The following is a 17,250-nucleotide window of genomic DNA, read 5'->3' on the forward strand; positions in this document are numbered from 1 at the left end:
ATTACAATACCTTTTAGACCTGGTACTTTTTTTTTCATCAATCAATCAAGTAATCAAGCAGATAGGAGTGTCAAGCTCGCAACGGCTGTCATTAGCTCCAGGCACAAACCCGCTGTTGCCATTGTCTTAACGACGCGTGTAACAGTAAATGGTTTCTGGTGGCTGAATCTTTTATTCAATGGTAAGCGTATGACCACGATTGCACGGGACGAATCACCCCGAGGTCATCAACACATCACTCTGGAGCTTCACAAAGTGTCGTTTTATGTGTTTTCTGGTGACCCATGCGTGCCTAAAATAATACTTTCGTGCTTCAAGACAAGGCGCTTCAATTGTATATTTCAGATCACCCATTACCTCCTATTGATTACGCCTGGAAAAGAAACGATCAGAAAATTAAACCTCGTTAAATAGTGTAAACACTTTTAAGATACCGTGTATATATTGGTTTGTCGCAACAATATTGAGCGTCTTTCTAGTTGGATGGCTTTAAGGCTGCACATCCCAGGTAGTATGGGGGACGGGGGGTGACAGTTTAAATTCGCTACCTTTTATAATTTCGTTGCGATAAAGACGTAAATATTCTCCAGGTTTTTAAAAATTGTGTGTGTTTAAGGCCGAATTAGGTCAGCGAAGATGGCTCCATCGTTTTCGTTTTGAAAATTTCGGTATAAAAAAGTTTTTTCGTCAAGGTCGGAAAAAGTTGATGAAAAAAAAATAGTAAGGAATATCCATTACCAAACATTTTTAATGATTTGAAGAAAGCTGGCTAGAAAGGCTGAGGTCTGGTGCCATACGGATCGACGGAAATGTACTTACTTGTTCGGCCAGTCAGTATCTACAAAGCTCTGTAAAAACGAGACGAAGTCAAGCTATTGTATGAATAGAAAAGTCGATAACATACAACAGTAAGATGCAACTGGAAATAGATAAATAAAACGGTGTTGCACAATCTGTAATAAAAGCGCGGACTGACGTCAACGACGGTGATGATACGTGTTTGACGGTATTGGAAAGGAATAGTGTATTGCGAGCTGCTGCAACCTGAAAGAAGAAGACTTTAATGATGAGTTGTAATCCAACAGATTATAGCTCATCATTAAAAAAAAAACCTACCAGAATTAGTACGCAGGAAAGGCGTTGTTATCCACCGTGGACAGCAGGTACATCCTTAGCTGTTCGGCGAAAATGGAAAGACCTTTGACATCCACAGTATCCAAATCAAAGCTATCACTTCCCTTGGTCTCTGCATATTTTTCTAAATGGTGTCAATCCAGTTTCAAAGGAGGGATGCAAAAATCACTCTCCCAGAAAGTACAGAGGTGCCCTAGTGACAGAGAACCCGGTAAGCATGTTACAGGAAAAGCTGTAGAAGATCATCGATCGAAATGGTGCACAATTAATTAAGTAATATTATTTGAAAATCTAAAAATGAATTTTTTTCAATTTCAACTCAAAAAGGTCAATACATTTCCGACAACAACCTATCCTAATTCGCTAGGGAAAATTGGCAGGTTCTAAATAACAGTATTAATAATGATGCTAATTATAACCTACAGGACCGTATCAGTGTGTCTTATAAGAATAAAACTGAGTATTCTATATTGTCGTAAATGGTAAGGGAAATTACGGATTAATCAGCGGTCGTTATTCGAGCCTCTGCAAGTTCCGGCAGCCCATAATGAATTTCCTACTATAAATTGAATGACCCAAAATCAACTTATTTCAGTTTGTGCAGAAAGTTTGTTAACCCTCAATTAGAGATTTACTTTCGTCACAGCTTAGCTTCCTATTTCTTGGCAGTACTGTTGTAATTAAATCCACTATATAAACCGATCCTAAAAAACTCGTCATCCATGCTTAGCACGATTTTTGAAGTAGTTGCAGGGATTTTCTGAAAATGATCTTGAAATTACTGTAGCATACTACAGGATTTAGCTTCTGTGTTTCCACTAAATGCCATTAAGGTACTCGTGCAGATATGAACGCTTCTTTGAGTTATAAGAAGCTATCTTTCGGGAATGTTTACGCTATTGTATAGGTGGTTGAGATACAGGTTTTTCGCCATGCTTTAAACAAAAGTAGCTCAAAGCGGCAATTATTTTGCCTACTAGATGTTTAATTTTTTTATATTTGGGCGTAGCAGAAAACTTACCTACCCAACAACGGAACTATCAAAGGCCCCGTTGCTACTATCTGGCCGCGTCGTGGAATGGACGAAATGACACGCTGCTTGAGAGAAATGGCCCACCGCGAGACGACTGGTGCCTTGGGTTTGGCAGCGGCAAACCGACAGCGGATCAAGAATCTAAAGACCTATAATCTGAGGATCGAGAAATGTGGAAACGCGAAGATACCTCATCGATCCGTGCTGGCATGGTGCGATCTCGAGACAGTAGAAATCAAGACGTGACAAAGACAAAGACAAACGTGAAAACAGCTTTCCGAAAAAAAGTTGGTTGCCCGACAAAAAAAGCACTCGTAAACCTCATGTAGGCCAAGCAAGCATTTTTGTGTGCAAGTGGGCGTAAGGCTCGCTTCGAAGTGTACACACTAAACACACGAAAAACCGGTCAAGTCTATCGGTTTTGCGAAATCGTATAATGAATTGTTAAGTTTGGGACTACTTGTTAACAAGATTCGACCTGTTAGAGGTTTCACATCAGATGAGGCAGGTATCGCAAAATAGTCTAGCGTAACTTAGAGCACAGTGCGCTCTAAAACGATTGCCGGAGACTGCGTCGGTGTTGACCACGTAGAAGTACTTTGTTGTATCAGCATGATCTGGCCATTTAAGAGCTGGAAAGGCGCTTTTACAGGTGGAGAAACTTAGCTTTGGGCTCGGGAATACCTTAGCAATATTTGCCTGCGAATTACGTGCGGCAATGAAGATAGGTTGCATGGAATCCCTAGGGGGCCAGTTATCAACCACTACACAACGAGCATGGATTCTGTAGGCCAAAAGCTGTCTGAGTCATAATCTTCGAAGGTGCCTAATCAATCTGTGTCTAATTGACGGGAGTCGTCTGAGACGAGGATTGCCAACCAATCGAGGGGGTTACCGCAGTCACTCCCGGGCGGCCAATTAAATAGAATCGGCCACAGCATCAGCTGATACAGTTCGTTTAATTTTCTCCGAGGTGCGCGAGGCGTAAGAACACGCTGGACACTGACCATGGCTAAGTACCGTTGGCCGAATGAAACGCATTGACTTAAATACTCGATCTTATTAAAAATGATTTTGGGTATTTAAGGCGCAGCGTAGAACTCACTGGAGTCAGTCTCGCTCGCTACACATAGACTAACTAATTGGCGCGCTGGAAGACAAGTTGTTTATGTATCTCGAAGTGTGAAAAGCTGGGCTTCTTTCGGCTGAACAGCAACAGTGAAAAAATGGGTATGTGCCGGAGTATTGTTGAAGGAAGCGTAAAAGGGTCAAGAAAGCGTAAACATTTACTGACTTAGCGAATAAACTCAGTCCTTTATGTTAGATAATTAGTTTTAATATATAGTTCGAATATACAGTTGCCGCGCGATGGCATAATACCCTATCTCCCAGGAAAATATTAGTCTATGGGAGAAGGTCTCAAGGTAGTGCCCTTGAAATTCAAGGACATTTTAACCTGAGCGAAGTGCAGTCGATGGTGGCGCCCTCTGTGGATGCAAGAAGTAGCGTCCATCCCAACAAACATGGTGTCTCCTTTTAATCCATTTCGGCATCCTGAACGGGAGCTATAGAAGGGGTTATATTCGATCAGACTGCCACAAATGTTTAGTAAGCTGAATTCTAAAGAGTAAAAGAATTCCTGTTAACAAAAAAGGCCTATTATAATTTCTGAACTTGCTGTTCAACGTGTCATCGATGCTTATAGGATCGCAATAGTGCACGCAGTAATTCCAGATAACGGGCTCCTACGTCGTTGTAGGAACTATGGTGAGGTGACTGTACAGCATGTTCACTGAATTATAAAGAAAGCTATGGCTAAATTTGAATTGATGGCTACGTCCGAGTCTACGACATGTAAACCCGCTGTCAGCGTGCACAGATAGGACAATGCTAATCTAATATTCTATGCAATATATAAAATGCGTGTCGCTTGCAGTACGGCTTCGTGGCGCGAGCGCTCGAGTTGCTTATTGATAAGGAGTACGGTTCGGATACGTGGACAACAATAAAGTGAGTGGCCCCACAGTACTATCGCAAGTTGATGTTTACCACAGAGGGGTTGTTCACCCAGGTATTTCCGTGACGTCTTCGAATTGCGATTACAGGTGGCAATTATAACGATTACGTACGTTATATGTGTTTTATGAAAACAAAAAAAAAAGTTGCTGTAGGCTTGTATATTCTAATAATAATATCTTGTATCGCAATGTTTTCGTTGTTGCTGTTGTCGATGGTCTTGCTTTGTTCCGCTACGCTTGCCCCTACAACGAGCAAGAAAGGAGAGCAACTTGTCGGAGGATGAACTAGTATCTCGAATCGTCTACGATGACAATGTTCTCTTCGAAATGCTTGCTACAACGGCACGAATCGTGGGTGGGTACAGTATAATCGATGAACCTGCCACATTTGAAGTGTTCTTCTGAGCTACTAGCCGTATTTTGTTTCGATCATGCTATTACTATCACGACGCTACTCAATTCGTTAGAGCCGCGGATTAGTTCCAAAACGAAGAGCAAAGGCCGACCTTATGTCTGTGCGCGTGTAGGAACTCAAGTGTAGCTGATTTTTGAGCTTGGCATATTGAGAACTACTTAAACAGGTTCTAGTAAGCCGTTTATTATCTCTAGTCAACACTTGACAAGAGACAGACAAAAATACCGACGATATTCAAGTCGATAAATAATTATTTATTTATACCATAGGGTGATATGTTACTATTTGAAATCATTATAATGACGCTTGCAACTCTTGATCTTTCATTGTCATGCCTCTCCGACATCATTTTGTCTTACCCCGCACTATTGCAAATTGGAACACTGCTGGTTCGCTTAAATATACCATTCCCTAAATAAATGTTTGTTCCAGCTCGCAATCCATCCAATGAATTAAACACAATATTTATCTGTGGCCACGTTTAGGTTCATCACATACATCAACAAAACGCTTCCGTCTCGGGCGGGAATCCAAGGTTCACCGGAGTAATTTTAATAAAAACTAGAGAGACAGAGCTACAGGTCGTCTTATGCTTTTTCTCATGGTCTAAAATTGGTTTGCAGATGTGGCGGAACCCGTTTTGATGGAGCACTTTGGCGAGTACTTCTTCGAATACTGCCAGACGCATGCCGGCTATGGCCAGATTTTGCAGGTTTTGGGTTCTGATCTGGAGACATTTCTGCAGGCAGTCGACTCGTTGCATAACCATTTACTGACATTTTATCCCGGCATGAGGACGCCGAGCTTCACGTGTGAGCGAATAGAGGGCGAACCTGCGTTCGTACTACACTATTACTCGCATCGAAGAGGTCTCAACGAAATGGTCGTTGGCGCCGTTAAGGTACACATTTAATATATTTCTGTTATTCTTCCTTGCCTGATGTAGTGAAGTGAGTTGCTTCATCTACTGCAGTGCTAGCGTCTCACGAAACAGATTCACAGATGTTGTTTTGACTTTTGTAGTACCGGATCTTCCCAGCAGTTCATGAGAGCTTTGGCACTAAGCCGAAAGCGTCAATCGATCATTTGTAAACAAACCCTCCTCGTTAAGAATTCGGTATTTTTCCCGCAATACGTACGGATATTATTCAGATCAGCAAATTTCAAAACTCTTTTTGTAGAGGGCAATTGAACAATACTATTGTTCAATAGATTTCAAACATTGTCAGACAGCTCATGTTCTAGCTACAGTATAACCTCATACATGGAAACGTTCCTTGGGGATTTCTTTGTGTATTTAGTTTTTCCGATTTGATGATCGTTATGCCCTTCGTGTGAGATACTTCTCGCGACATAGCTACGAAAAATCCCATATAGACAATTTGCCTTTTGTCACCTAGAGGTGTAGCTTTTAGTTTTCTTCGTACGGGTTTAATTTAGATAACGTATCGGTATGCTGTAGTAACAATATGGATGGCAATTCGAAAGCTAACCGCGATAACTTCAAGTGACGCGATCAAGTACCAGCGAAAATTCGCAGAGGCCTCGAATGGGTATTGAGAGCCGGTGATACCCATATCAAACAGTATGTACTAGATACCTTCTTAGGTGGTAACAAAAAAATCCATATTGAGGTCACGACAGATGCGCTGCGTACCTTTAATTGTTTTGAAAATTGTTGTTTCACATTATGTAAGAATTTTAGATATTGCTTACAGAGACTATTATCTGTACTTAATGATTATGTAAATGCGGAACGTGATCGTCGACGCGAATAGATTCCTGTAGAAAGCTGCGCTGAGATCCTGTACAACCGTTCCTCGTGATTTTGAAAAGTTACTACAGGCTGGTTGACGAGCGGACAAAAACTGAAGAAGAGTCAGCCTTAAACTGCGGGACCAGTCATTGGCCAGTTAATAAGCGCAAGTGCATGCGTAGCAGTTCGAAGACTGTACTAAGTAAAAAGTTGTAGCGCGCGTGATTCATTATAACGCGTTATGGAAACCACAATGAACAGTCCTTAACACGACCGCCGTACTCTTCCTTTGTTGTATGCTTCGCTTTATCATTGCGAGTTGGCCCACCAATATACATAAATAAATGTTAGCAAAAAATAGGCTTCTTTGTCTCTGAAAAAACACAAGATTTAAAAGCTATTAGTTAAGTGTTTTCAATTGTTTCTGATACAGAGATCTCCTTTCTTCTTTGTCTTTAAAATAGTAATCAGGATCTGGGTTTTCTTTTTTTATCTTCTAAGAAATACTAGGCTACTGTTTGCCATACGCGGCGAGGCATGCTTCATGCTTCATCATGATTCAGCTCTCCATTGTTAGCTTTAAAGCACCGAAGCGATGTTGTTGGCTTTCTTTATCGTTTTCTTTCGTCAGTCCACGATTACCCTTTATTTAATATCTTATATACACAAATAATCTCTGTTACAACCTAAAGGAGAAGGCTGAATCGTAATACCCAACGTACCTTTTTTCTTCTCACGACTTGTGTTTATTATATCATAGAGGTCAGATTGACGCAGTGCTTCGTTGACTACTTGACCTTATTTAGATGTAGGCGATTATCGTAGACCGATTTACGACCTTCGTTTTCCTTGTGTCGACGTTTCGGAAAAATCAAGAGCAGGGTCAGTAATCAATGACAGCGTATTATCCAGGAACTATGAGATATATCAAAATCAGTTGATAGAAATAAAGTGATACACCAACGATGTAAAGACTCTTGTAAAACTTACCCCTGCTAAATTAGTTAATATAACATTAGTTGAGTATATTCTGGCTCAATGCCAGTTATAGTTTGATACTGGTCGACCGACGTAAAATATATTCCTGTCTCTAGTGTGTTAACGAATACTATAGGATTACATTGCAGTAAATTATAGGTTTAATCTTTTTTAGCTTAATATAACTTATAGGTTTACTAGCAAGCAAGAAGATGCTTTTTCCGAAGCGATTTCTGATTTCGAGCTTGCCTTGCATGACCAACTGAATTTATCTGTCTCTTTTGTAACGGAGCAGGCCAACATTAAGGTGTTCGTGTCTTTATCACTAGTGAAGGACCAACCAGAACCATCGAGTCACGAGCGCTGCGTATTATATTCATTATTATCCTTGCACTTGATTGCTCATATAGTGATCTAGCATTTCGTTGCGTCGAAGTACGAGCAAGATTATGTGATATAATTCAAGGTCCTACCTTCAGCAGAAAACATGCAATTAACTGTAAAAGGTCTGTCACCGAAACACCGAGTGAGAATCTTCAGCGAGAACGGAATGACTTAATATTAGGCGCGTTTAGAAGATGCTTGGGTAGCATTAATGCCCTAATTAGATAGTTTTCTGTAATATTTCTTTCAATTATGTTGTTCCTTCTGTATGGCCAACGGTTGATCTCAGAAATGTTCTTTACTATATCTTATGTAGGCCATTGCATCACGTCAGTTTAAAGAAACGATTTCAATCGAGGTGGTTTCGACAGGAGATTTCGGAAAAGAAGGAGAACACACTCGGTTACGCATCAATCGACAACAGCCAGCTACTAGACAGAACGATGACAAAGAGTTCTATACTCTGCCTGAAGAGAAAAGGATATCTCCTGCAACGTTTTGCCGCGCTTTTCCCTTTCACGTCATTTTTGATAAGGACTTAATTGTTGTCCAAGCGGGTAAGAGTCCTTTTTATTAGCGGTGGAAACATTCTCTGTTTGGTACTAGATGGCTTGACTGGTACTACACGTCGGCAAACGCATAAATAGGCCACACATAAGGCGACAGGTCGTCCTTATTAAATGCAATATAATCATTTAGGCAAACTTCACAATTTAAAAAAGCCCTCAGCTGCTACAGCGTGATAATCGTAAGATAATAATTAAGCACATAATGCTATAGTATGCAACCTTTTCGAAGTACCAGCTCACTTGCTTAAAGCATGCTCAGTTCAAATGAAACGTTTTGATGGAATATCGCTGACCGCTTGGTACGGTAGAGTCAGCATAAATAAATCAACTGTTTTCCTTTATCGTAGTAGGGAGCGTGATCAGTAAAGTTCTAAACTTATTAAAGTTAATTGAACTTCTGCCTTGCTCGTTTTTAGGCACATTTAGGTGGCTTGAGGGTCAGCGATCTCTGTAGTTCTGCAAACGGCTCCCATAATAAAACCGCAGTATTCCCATAAATGTAACTACGACCTTATAGGCAGGTTCAGTTAGCAAGAATCTCTTAAAGTACAAACTTAAACACGAGACGTATGTTATCTTTTTTTTTCGGAATAACGCTAAATGCATATTGTAAGTGGCAAGCCTTTTTAGACTGCTTGCTGTGCGCTAAGAAGGTTCGTTATAAATTAACCTAGCGCTTTTTTTAGGTTATACATCTATTTCTAAGTTACGAACAGGTATCATTGATTAAGTCGTCCTACTGACGCCACAGGTACATCAATCACTCGAATTCTACCGAATATGCTGCAAGATTCGCTGAGCAACTTTATGGAACTTGTTCAGCCCCATATGCCCCTCACGCGCGCTAACATACTTGAACATACGAACACCGTCTTCGTTTTGCGCATAAAGGGACCTGATTCTACAAGATTTGCCTCCAGGTAAATCGTCAGTTATCAATTCAGGCTTTTATGATTTGTTTACATTGTCTCAGATTGTTAACCTTCTAACATTAAAATGTTTCTCTGTATTCGTGACGTGATTCCACATGGTCAGTTTATAGCACCGACTATGCAGAGTCACGTTGTGATGAGTCAACTTCGTTTCTTTAATCTTCACATGAGGCTGTAGACGGAAGCACAAACTAAGATTTTATATTTTCCGTTCTGCAGGATGATCTTGAAGGGTCAAATGTCCCCGACGGGTGAGGATGATTTGATTCTATTTTTATGCTCGCCCTCGGTGTTCAATTTGGACGACCTTAATTGTAAGGGCCTCTATCTAAGTGACATCCCCCTGCACGACGCCACACGGGACCTCGTTCTGCTCTCGGAGCAATTTGAAGCGGAATACAAGCTCACCAAAAGCCTCGAAGTACTCACTGAGAAACTGCAACGGACCTACAGCGATCTTGAGACTGAGAAGAAAAAAACCGACAGGTAAGGCACGATTGTATGACTCTAGACTTGTCAAAGAGCTCACAGGTGGACTAAGGGAGGTTCACGTGACATTTGTGGGTGTTCGAGCAAATCGGCATAAAGGTAGCAAAGTTGCGAAGGAACTCCTGACGGCCAGGGAGCGATAAGACTGGCTAAGGTCTCTTCAAACAGCTCGTAGTCCTAGCTAACTAATTAAAATGAAGCAAAAAATTCATTGATAAAAATGACTTATTGACTATTTTTTTCTGCGTCATTTTGCTCTTTCCTCAGAGTGCTATATTCAATTCTTCCACCGTCTGTGGCCAACGAACTCCGACACAATCGGCCAGTTCCGGCTAAGAAGTATGACCAAGTTACAATTTTATTCAGTGGTGTGGTAGGTTTTATCGATTACTGCCAACGCCATTCAGATTCACATGGCGCTATGAAGATTGTCAAGCTTCTCAACGATATCTACACCAGCTTTGACATACTCACCGATCCACGTACGAACCCAGACGTATATAAGGTAACCAAATATATAGTCGGTGTCACTTCCTTGTGTCTAGACTAGTCACCTCATATTTCGACATTTAGCTGCGTCGAGAACTTCAAACGAATTTTCTAATTCATTCTAAATTTGCGTCATATATTTATAGCATGCGTAAGTTGCACGCTAGACGTATCAAGGGTACATTTCTATCAGTATCACTTAAATTAAACAAACCATGCGGTTTAACCTAACCTGTAAATCGAGTGCTTGTGTATGCTGAAGTATATCCCGTAGCTGCGTCCATAAGGAATGGAAGCCTCAGAGTTAAACGGTTCTCAGAACGGGCTTTAATGAAACGCCTGTAGTATAACCCGGGTGCCATTTTGGTAGGCCGTTACACCGTTTACAATTCTCGATAGATTATGTAATCGATTCCGAGAACTGATTGACGCCCCCCATTTGCCATTGACCAAAACCCAAACGAACGTCACAGTGAGAAAGCGATTTCTTAGAATTGTTCGACGGGCACAGTTCCTGCGCGGGTCAGCCGACCACTTCCCACGATCACACGACTGGATAAATTATAAACGCTCTGAACCGCTATCTGACAACAATGGATCGGACAAAATCCCTCCTATTGCTTCGCATTTCATGATACGATTTGAAAATTGACGATGGTGTTGCTTAACCGTGACGTAGGCCTAAAATGAACGGATGCATGGATAGACGTATTTTCGAACATCCTCATCGTTCTCTAGTAGGACAAGATGCAGACACAATTGTATGGGCCTTGTTTAACGTGATGAAGTTATCTACCGATAGATTTGGCACTTCATTGAATAGCAAGTAAGTTTCGAGGAGTTTACTTTCCAAAGATAATATCATCTTCACTCAGCGATCTGCGAGGTTTAGAAATGCAGATTTAGGCTTGCCTTCGTACTGTTCTCGCGGTATCACAAAACGATTTAACATTGTGTTAGTATGCTTGCTCGACCGTTACGATTTTAGGTGGAAACTATCGGCGATAAGTATATGGCTGTATCGGGATTACCTGACCCGTGCGAATGTCATGCAAAGCGTATCGCCCAGCTAGCTCTCGATCTTCAAGATCTTTCTCACAAAATCACAATTGACTCAGAGCAATGCGTCGTAAGTACACTCACTAATAATCGCCCTCTTTATTGGCATAGGTTAGTTAGAAAATTACCATTTTTTTTTTTTGTCAGCTGTACAATACAGCGGCCCAAAAATTACGTGACAGATGGTGCCATCTTTCTAGCGTCAGTTTTTATCGTGTAACAGTATCAGAACTTGTTTGCAACGAGTCAACGCTTCTACTCGTTCTCATTCGCCCTTTTTAGTACGGTGTCAATTTAGCATCGATAGAAATAAGTATGAAAATGAATTATGATATTTCGCTGGTACTGTATTAATATTATAAAATAAAGTATAAGCCTTTTCTTTTCCTATGTTTCAAACGCAGTGTTTTAACAGTGATATCAAAAATTTAAGGACATCCTATGCTTTTTGTGTGTTTTGCAATTGGACTTTTATCTTGCAAGTCACCCTAGTTGACATAAACAGCAGTTTTAATAGTAATGTTGATCTGTGCTTTTTTTTTGTTGACAAACAAGGACCGAACCATGGGTTATTCATACTATCGAGATTCATAACTTCTTTTTTCGTGCACGACTCTTTCAGGATGAAGCAATATCTAAAGCGAACCCTATATCAATTTGGTCGCCTTGAGTGGCTTGTTGCTATCGCTGAGATTCACTATAGATCCATTCAATTTTTCTCCCCCTTTTCTCATCGAAACCTTTTTCAAGCTTCGTCTTTATTGGCTGACTGTGCGCGCCTCAGCAAAACGCTACTCTCGATAGGATTCGTCGTCATCGCCTCGCTTGCCAAATGTCGCTAGCCAACCAGCCGCCACCGTTGTCGGTATTTCGTATACTGACCTGTTTATACGCACTCCCCTTTCAGATTATCCTTTTCTTGAAAGACGGAAAAAGAGAGCGTAAAAATGTCCTTCGTTGTGCTTCTTTTTTACCAATATGAAAAGTACTCCTTCGTTTTCTATTCTTGGCCGCTATTTCTGCGATCGGTGCTCCTCTACGGTTCCTCTTAAGGAAGACCTGTGGGCATTCTTCCATTTTGCAGGCCCATTGCCACCCCACAACCTGACCCAGCATACTTCTACAACCCCCGACCTCCTTTCCGGGAAAGCTAGAGCAAGTGCTGCTTGTCAAGAACAATTTATGACGTTCACCCAAGCCAGTTCGCTGAGTTGCGATCTCACTCTTCGTCTTCATCACCATTTTGTCAGTCTTCTTGTTTTTCGCTGTTACTGCGTCAAATGAGCAGCCTATGCTGGCAGCGTCATTAGTTTCGGACATTGAGATGTCGAACGCTAGTTGTTATATGGAGGACGCTATTTCGTGCGTTTCGCCATAAGAATGAACGTCAGGCTAGAAGCAGAAAGAGTTAGAGCGGCCTACGGAACGAGCGAGATCGTACAGGGAAAAGACGAGAACGAGAAATGAAACTCGGAACTCTCCTGAGCTTATTCGAGTGCCGAGGGTGGCAGTCCTCTAGTGGGGTGGCCGTAATATAGATGATGACCATACAACTCGAAACGGATGCCAGAATGTTTTCTATGGCACCCCATGACCATCGCAAGTTATACGGCCGTGGGGGAATCGATCGTGCATGGCCCATCCGCCACAAACGCACGGAGGTCCATAAATATTGTATGAGACCCCTGAGCGGCTGGGACGGTAGCTAAATTAGAGAAATTTGTTGATTCCCTCCTCTCACCTTTTACCGAGCAAAGTGGATGCACGCAGCCCTGGGCAACTGTTAGCGACTACAGGAGGTCCCTCCCATCTTGCAGATAAGGCGGGTCTGTTTACCCGATTGCCAATAAGAAGCTGCTTATATACATACTAAGTAGGAGTATGATTTCTTTTTAGAGACTCACGTTTAGGGGAATTCTAGTGGGTTGTCATTTAATGAGCACATTGGCCGTGGCCTGTAGCCTAATACACGCATAGGACTGAATTTTAAATTAGGTAAAGTTGCGAAACTATTTCAATACTTAGAAAACTTGAAGTTAAAATTCTTCGGCTCTTGAAGGTTTAAGCGCGTTGTATTGCTGGTCATAGCGGTTTGTTAGGTGCCGTGGGAGTGATAGGAATGAACCTCAAGATTGATTAACCCACGCCAAAATGTACATATATAAGTTCGGTTGCGTATCTGATCGATCCTGTGAATTAATACCAAACAGATAGACCTAACGTTGTTAGTGATTGAAAATTGAGGTTAGCTCTAAACATTGAAGAAGCACATGTAAACATCTACATTTGCAACCATATTTGAGAACAAAAAAAATTTCTATTTGTATTTTCCTTGAAGCAAATAACCATGGGAATCCATTGTGGTGAAGTTGTCGCCGGCGTTATCGGGAAAAAGATGCCACGCTACTGTCTGTTCGGACACAGTGTCAACTTAGCCAGTCGTACTGAGACTACTGGCGAGAAGGGGCAAATTAATATCTCGGAAGGTGTTTACAAGTAAGTAAGACAAACTCTCAGCCAACGAACGATAAGAACTAATTCCGCATTATATTGTGTCATGTATAGCTTGCATGACATTGCGTTACCAATATCTTTGTACGTACATTGCGGTTCCATCCGTAATGCCCTAAAGAACTCTATGAATAGAGTGTATTACAATTTAGAATAGTCCAAGTCGAGAGCAGAGTTTTATCATTAGTTTCTACGGCGTCCGAAGCATTGATCCCGATTTTGGCTTTTAGTGAGATGCAGAGAACATTCAGCAGTTAATAGGTCTCCACTGCGATAACAATCGAAATAGATGAATGTATGTATATTATTGGAAGAACCGTGGTGATCTTACTAACGAGATGTTGTGGCTACTAAGTAATTTTGAAACTACATCTTTACGACCCAAACCACTTTCCGTCGTGATTCATTGTGTAGCTATTGTACATGTGGGCCGAAGCAACATAATATAGTGCAATTTTACGACTGAAGATCCGTATCTAATATTGTTAATAAGACATATATGAGCACTACATTGACCATGATAGAGATTCGTTGAACTATGTAGTGTATATACTCAAATGTGTGTAGCGTCTGAGCAGATTGCTTGATCAAGCTAATGACCGTTGGTATCCAGTAGTGGCGCTGCAGTAGTACCGTCACTGCCCCTTCCATATGGCGCCTACCCATTAGGATGCCGTCCAAGCTAGTCGGGCTGCTGTCTCCTGTCTACCTCAGATGACAACAGGCATCATGTTAGGTTGACATCCGTACTAATATTTCATTTCCGAGGAGTGCTATTTGTCCAAATTATCATTTTGCGAGGAACGCAGAATAGCCAGGCTGAAGATAGCAGGAAGCATAAAAACATTTCGACACACACTCGATCTACTGCCTCATTGACTAATGGACCACGGCCCCACATTTGCATTCTATGTGCAGTACTTGAATGAAATGAATAAAACCAACCTGAAATGTACAGCCCGTGAGGTAGTCGCATCACGGTGGTCGGCTCCCTGTACTCGTACTCAGGATCCGATAAACGGCATCAATGATTAGCTGCACCTTCTTGTGTAAGTTACAAAGAAGTTAATTTTGCATAGGTTTTTTTTTTCGGACACGAGATAGTGTAATGTGCATTTTTCACGCTTACTCACGTTTGATGGAAGCTGTCACGTATAACGTTTTATATTGGCGGCAGGACATATAACACTATTTAATGCCCCTTAAATACGAAAGAAATAAACCGTTCGAGCAACCGCAATGCCCTTGGTTTAAATCATTTTAATGCGAACTGAAAAGTAATGGTGATTACAACGATAAATATTTTTTTCTCTCGCTTATAGGCTTCTTCAGGACCCCATTAATGCTGATCCAATGTTCTCCTTTTGGTTTCGGGGTCCTATCCCTATGAAAGGCATGAAAGAGCCAATGAACGTGTGGTTGCTCACCCGGAATCAAATCAACCGAACAACTCACTCGTTTCTTAATGACGAGGTCTCCAACGCATCATCGGGGCTTGTCGAGGATACCCATGACGTGCCATTGATTAAAAACGAAATTGAGTAGTGTTCGAAAATGTATGTTACAACTAGTTCCTGTTTATTTAAACGAACGCCTATTACTGGGTGTTGACCGTACCATGACCTTGAAGTTTTGTATTCATTAATATAATTGACTATGAAGTTTTTTTAGCACTACTGGAAAAGTAGACGCGTTCGGTTTCGTTGCAGATCAGCCTACATATGCAGCTTCGGCGTTGTCGATAATAGTTTTTCGATCTCCATTGATGTATTTATTTATTGATATATTTATACATCAAAGTTCTTCTACAAAAAAAATCTACAAAACCCGTCTCGCGGATATCCAGATTTGAATCAGGTACTACTAGTCTTGCTACCGCTTTACCCATCATTCGACCGATATAGTTGATAATAGGTAAACTAAAAATACGTCTAATCATATACTGAATCTCTATACGTATAATTTTCTAAATTTCCATATTAGATACGTAATAATTTGTATTTCCCGTCGAAGCACTTATTTATCTGATGTGTAAATAGCAGATGCAGACACCGGATAGTCGGGTCCGTCCTTGGCCTATTTAGTATCGGCCGAAGGCCAACTCGAACCCAAAAAGAGAGAAGTGTATTTGCGTGTTTCTTTTGAAATCTCTTGTTTCGAACTAACGGCCTCGCCATCGATTATTAGTTTAGATACAACGCTAATAATTCAAACAGGATATTTTTTCGTTCGAAATTATGCATTGCTACGATCGAACTTTATTAAATATAAGTCAGGAAAAACTTCAAACTACTCTGAACGCTATAACCATATTGTATTGTATGGTTATGTGCGAATTGGTAACTGACGAGCTTCCGAATTTCACTCCTTGGCATACCTGACGAGCTCTCATGTGTTATATATATATATATATATATTCTAAAAAATTCGTCTTGTCAGTGTATGCCGATTTAATATCCTACCTTAGCTTACAATACTCTATTTTTCCAAAAGGTACCCTTCGTACGACCTGGCTCGGCGATTTGGAACACGCAAATATGGCTTATAAACGTTTGCATTAAATAAGTGAATGATAGCGTCTTCTGTCCCTCGTCGGTTTTTCGCAGGAAATACCATCCGAGCAGTCAGGTTGATAGGTGTAACACACCGCGGATGCTGTGCGATTGCCCTTCCACGCTGAAAAGTACCTAGGAAATGAATAGACAAGACTTGAATTACATATCTGGGTCTACTTTGTTTTCAAGCAAGCCGTATTCACACAAACATACGAAATGTCCCTAAAGACCATTGTTGCTTGTACAATTTAATTGTATATTTAGCAAACACAATAGAAAAAAACTCGTATACGTGTATGCATGAGGACTAGTAATATATGGCATATCAAAACCATCTTAGCGATTTTAATGTAGCGTGTCTGTATGCGTGCGTGATGTCCATGAGATAGTCATTGCCACTGAGATATCGTCTTTGACACCCATAAATGAGCATCTTTCTGTGGCGAAGTGATCTACAATCAAGGATTCGATAACCCATTAAATTGTACCTATTGTGAGTTATTAGATGTTGATGTTCCGTATCCTTACTATGAAAAATATCCAACCAAATAAAAAACGAGATGAGTAAAAATAAAATATCGATAAAAATATCCAATGTACTTCTTTCATTTATTAAAATTCCAAAAAAAAAATCGTTTTTATTAAGCAGTACTTAATATCCGTAAGAAAAATAGAATTCCATTGTGACAATGGCAGGAATACAACAGCCTAAACCAAGCCATTCTGTTCATCTAATTAGTCTGTAGTAACTAGTAATCAAAAAAAAAAAGTAACTGTCCCAACTACGACATCTCTGTTTTATTGATCAAATTAGGTATTACTGCATCTTATCATAAACTAATATCGCTAAAACAATTAGGCGCTAATCATTGATTGCAGCGGTTTAAATTAGCTTTTTGCTAATCTTTTTTGTCATTTTTTTAATATA

At 40.7% G+C, this 17,250-nt stretch overlaps 1 protein-coding gene across 9 annotated transcripts; it reads left to right on the forward strand.

Annotated features, from left to right (window-relative positions):
• Window positions 1–137: 137 nt before the first annotated feature.
• Window positions 138–16,912, forward strand: Gycbeta100B (guanylate cyclase soluble subunit beta-1-like). 9 transcript variants are annotated; one of them, XR_015327980.1, is made up of 12 exons: window positions 138–3,934; window positions 4,104–4,177; window positions 4,443–4,540; window positions 5,224–5,501; window positions 8,035–8,275; window positions 9,039–9,207; window positions 9,439–9,705; window positions 9,976–10,213; window positions 11,186–11,326; window positions 13,595–13,752; window positions 14,335–14,816; window positions 15,090–15,326. XR_015327980.1 is itself a non-coding variant. In XM_022807900.2 (12 exons), exons 1-11 carry the CDS (start codon window positions 3,932–3,934, stop codon window positions 15,310–15,312), a joined length of 1,890 nt encoding a protein of 629 aa, XP_022663635.1. In that variant the 5' UTR covers window positions 138–3,931; the 3' UTR covers window positions 15,313–15,323; window positions 15,477–16,912. The 9 variants fall into 9 exon arrangements, 5 of the variants coding, with proteins under 5 accessions (XP_022663635.1, XP_086845776.1, XP_086845778.1 ...); XR_015327979.1 differs by having other exon boundaries at window positions 14,381–14,816; XR_015327981.1 differs by having other exon boundaries at window positions 14,686–14,816.
• Window positions 16,913–17,250: the final 338 nt, after the last annotated feature.

Source organism: Varroa destructor, unplaced genomic scaffold, assembly GCF_002443255.2.
Source record: "Varroa destructor unplaced genomic scaffold, Vdes_3.0 BEIS01000005.1, whole genome shotgun sequence".
Lineage (NCBI taxonomy): Eukaryota > Metazoa > Arthropoda > Arachnida > Mesostigmata > Varroidae > Varroa > Varroa destructor.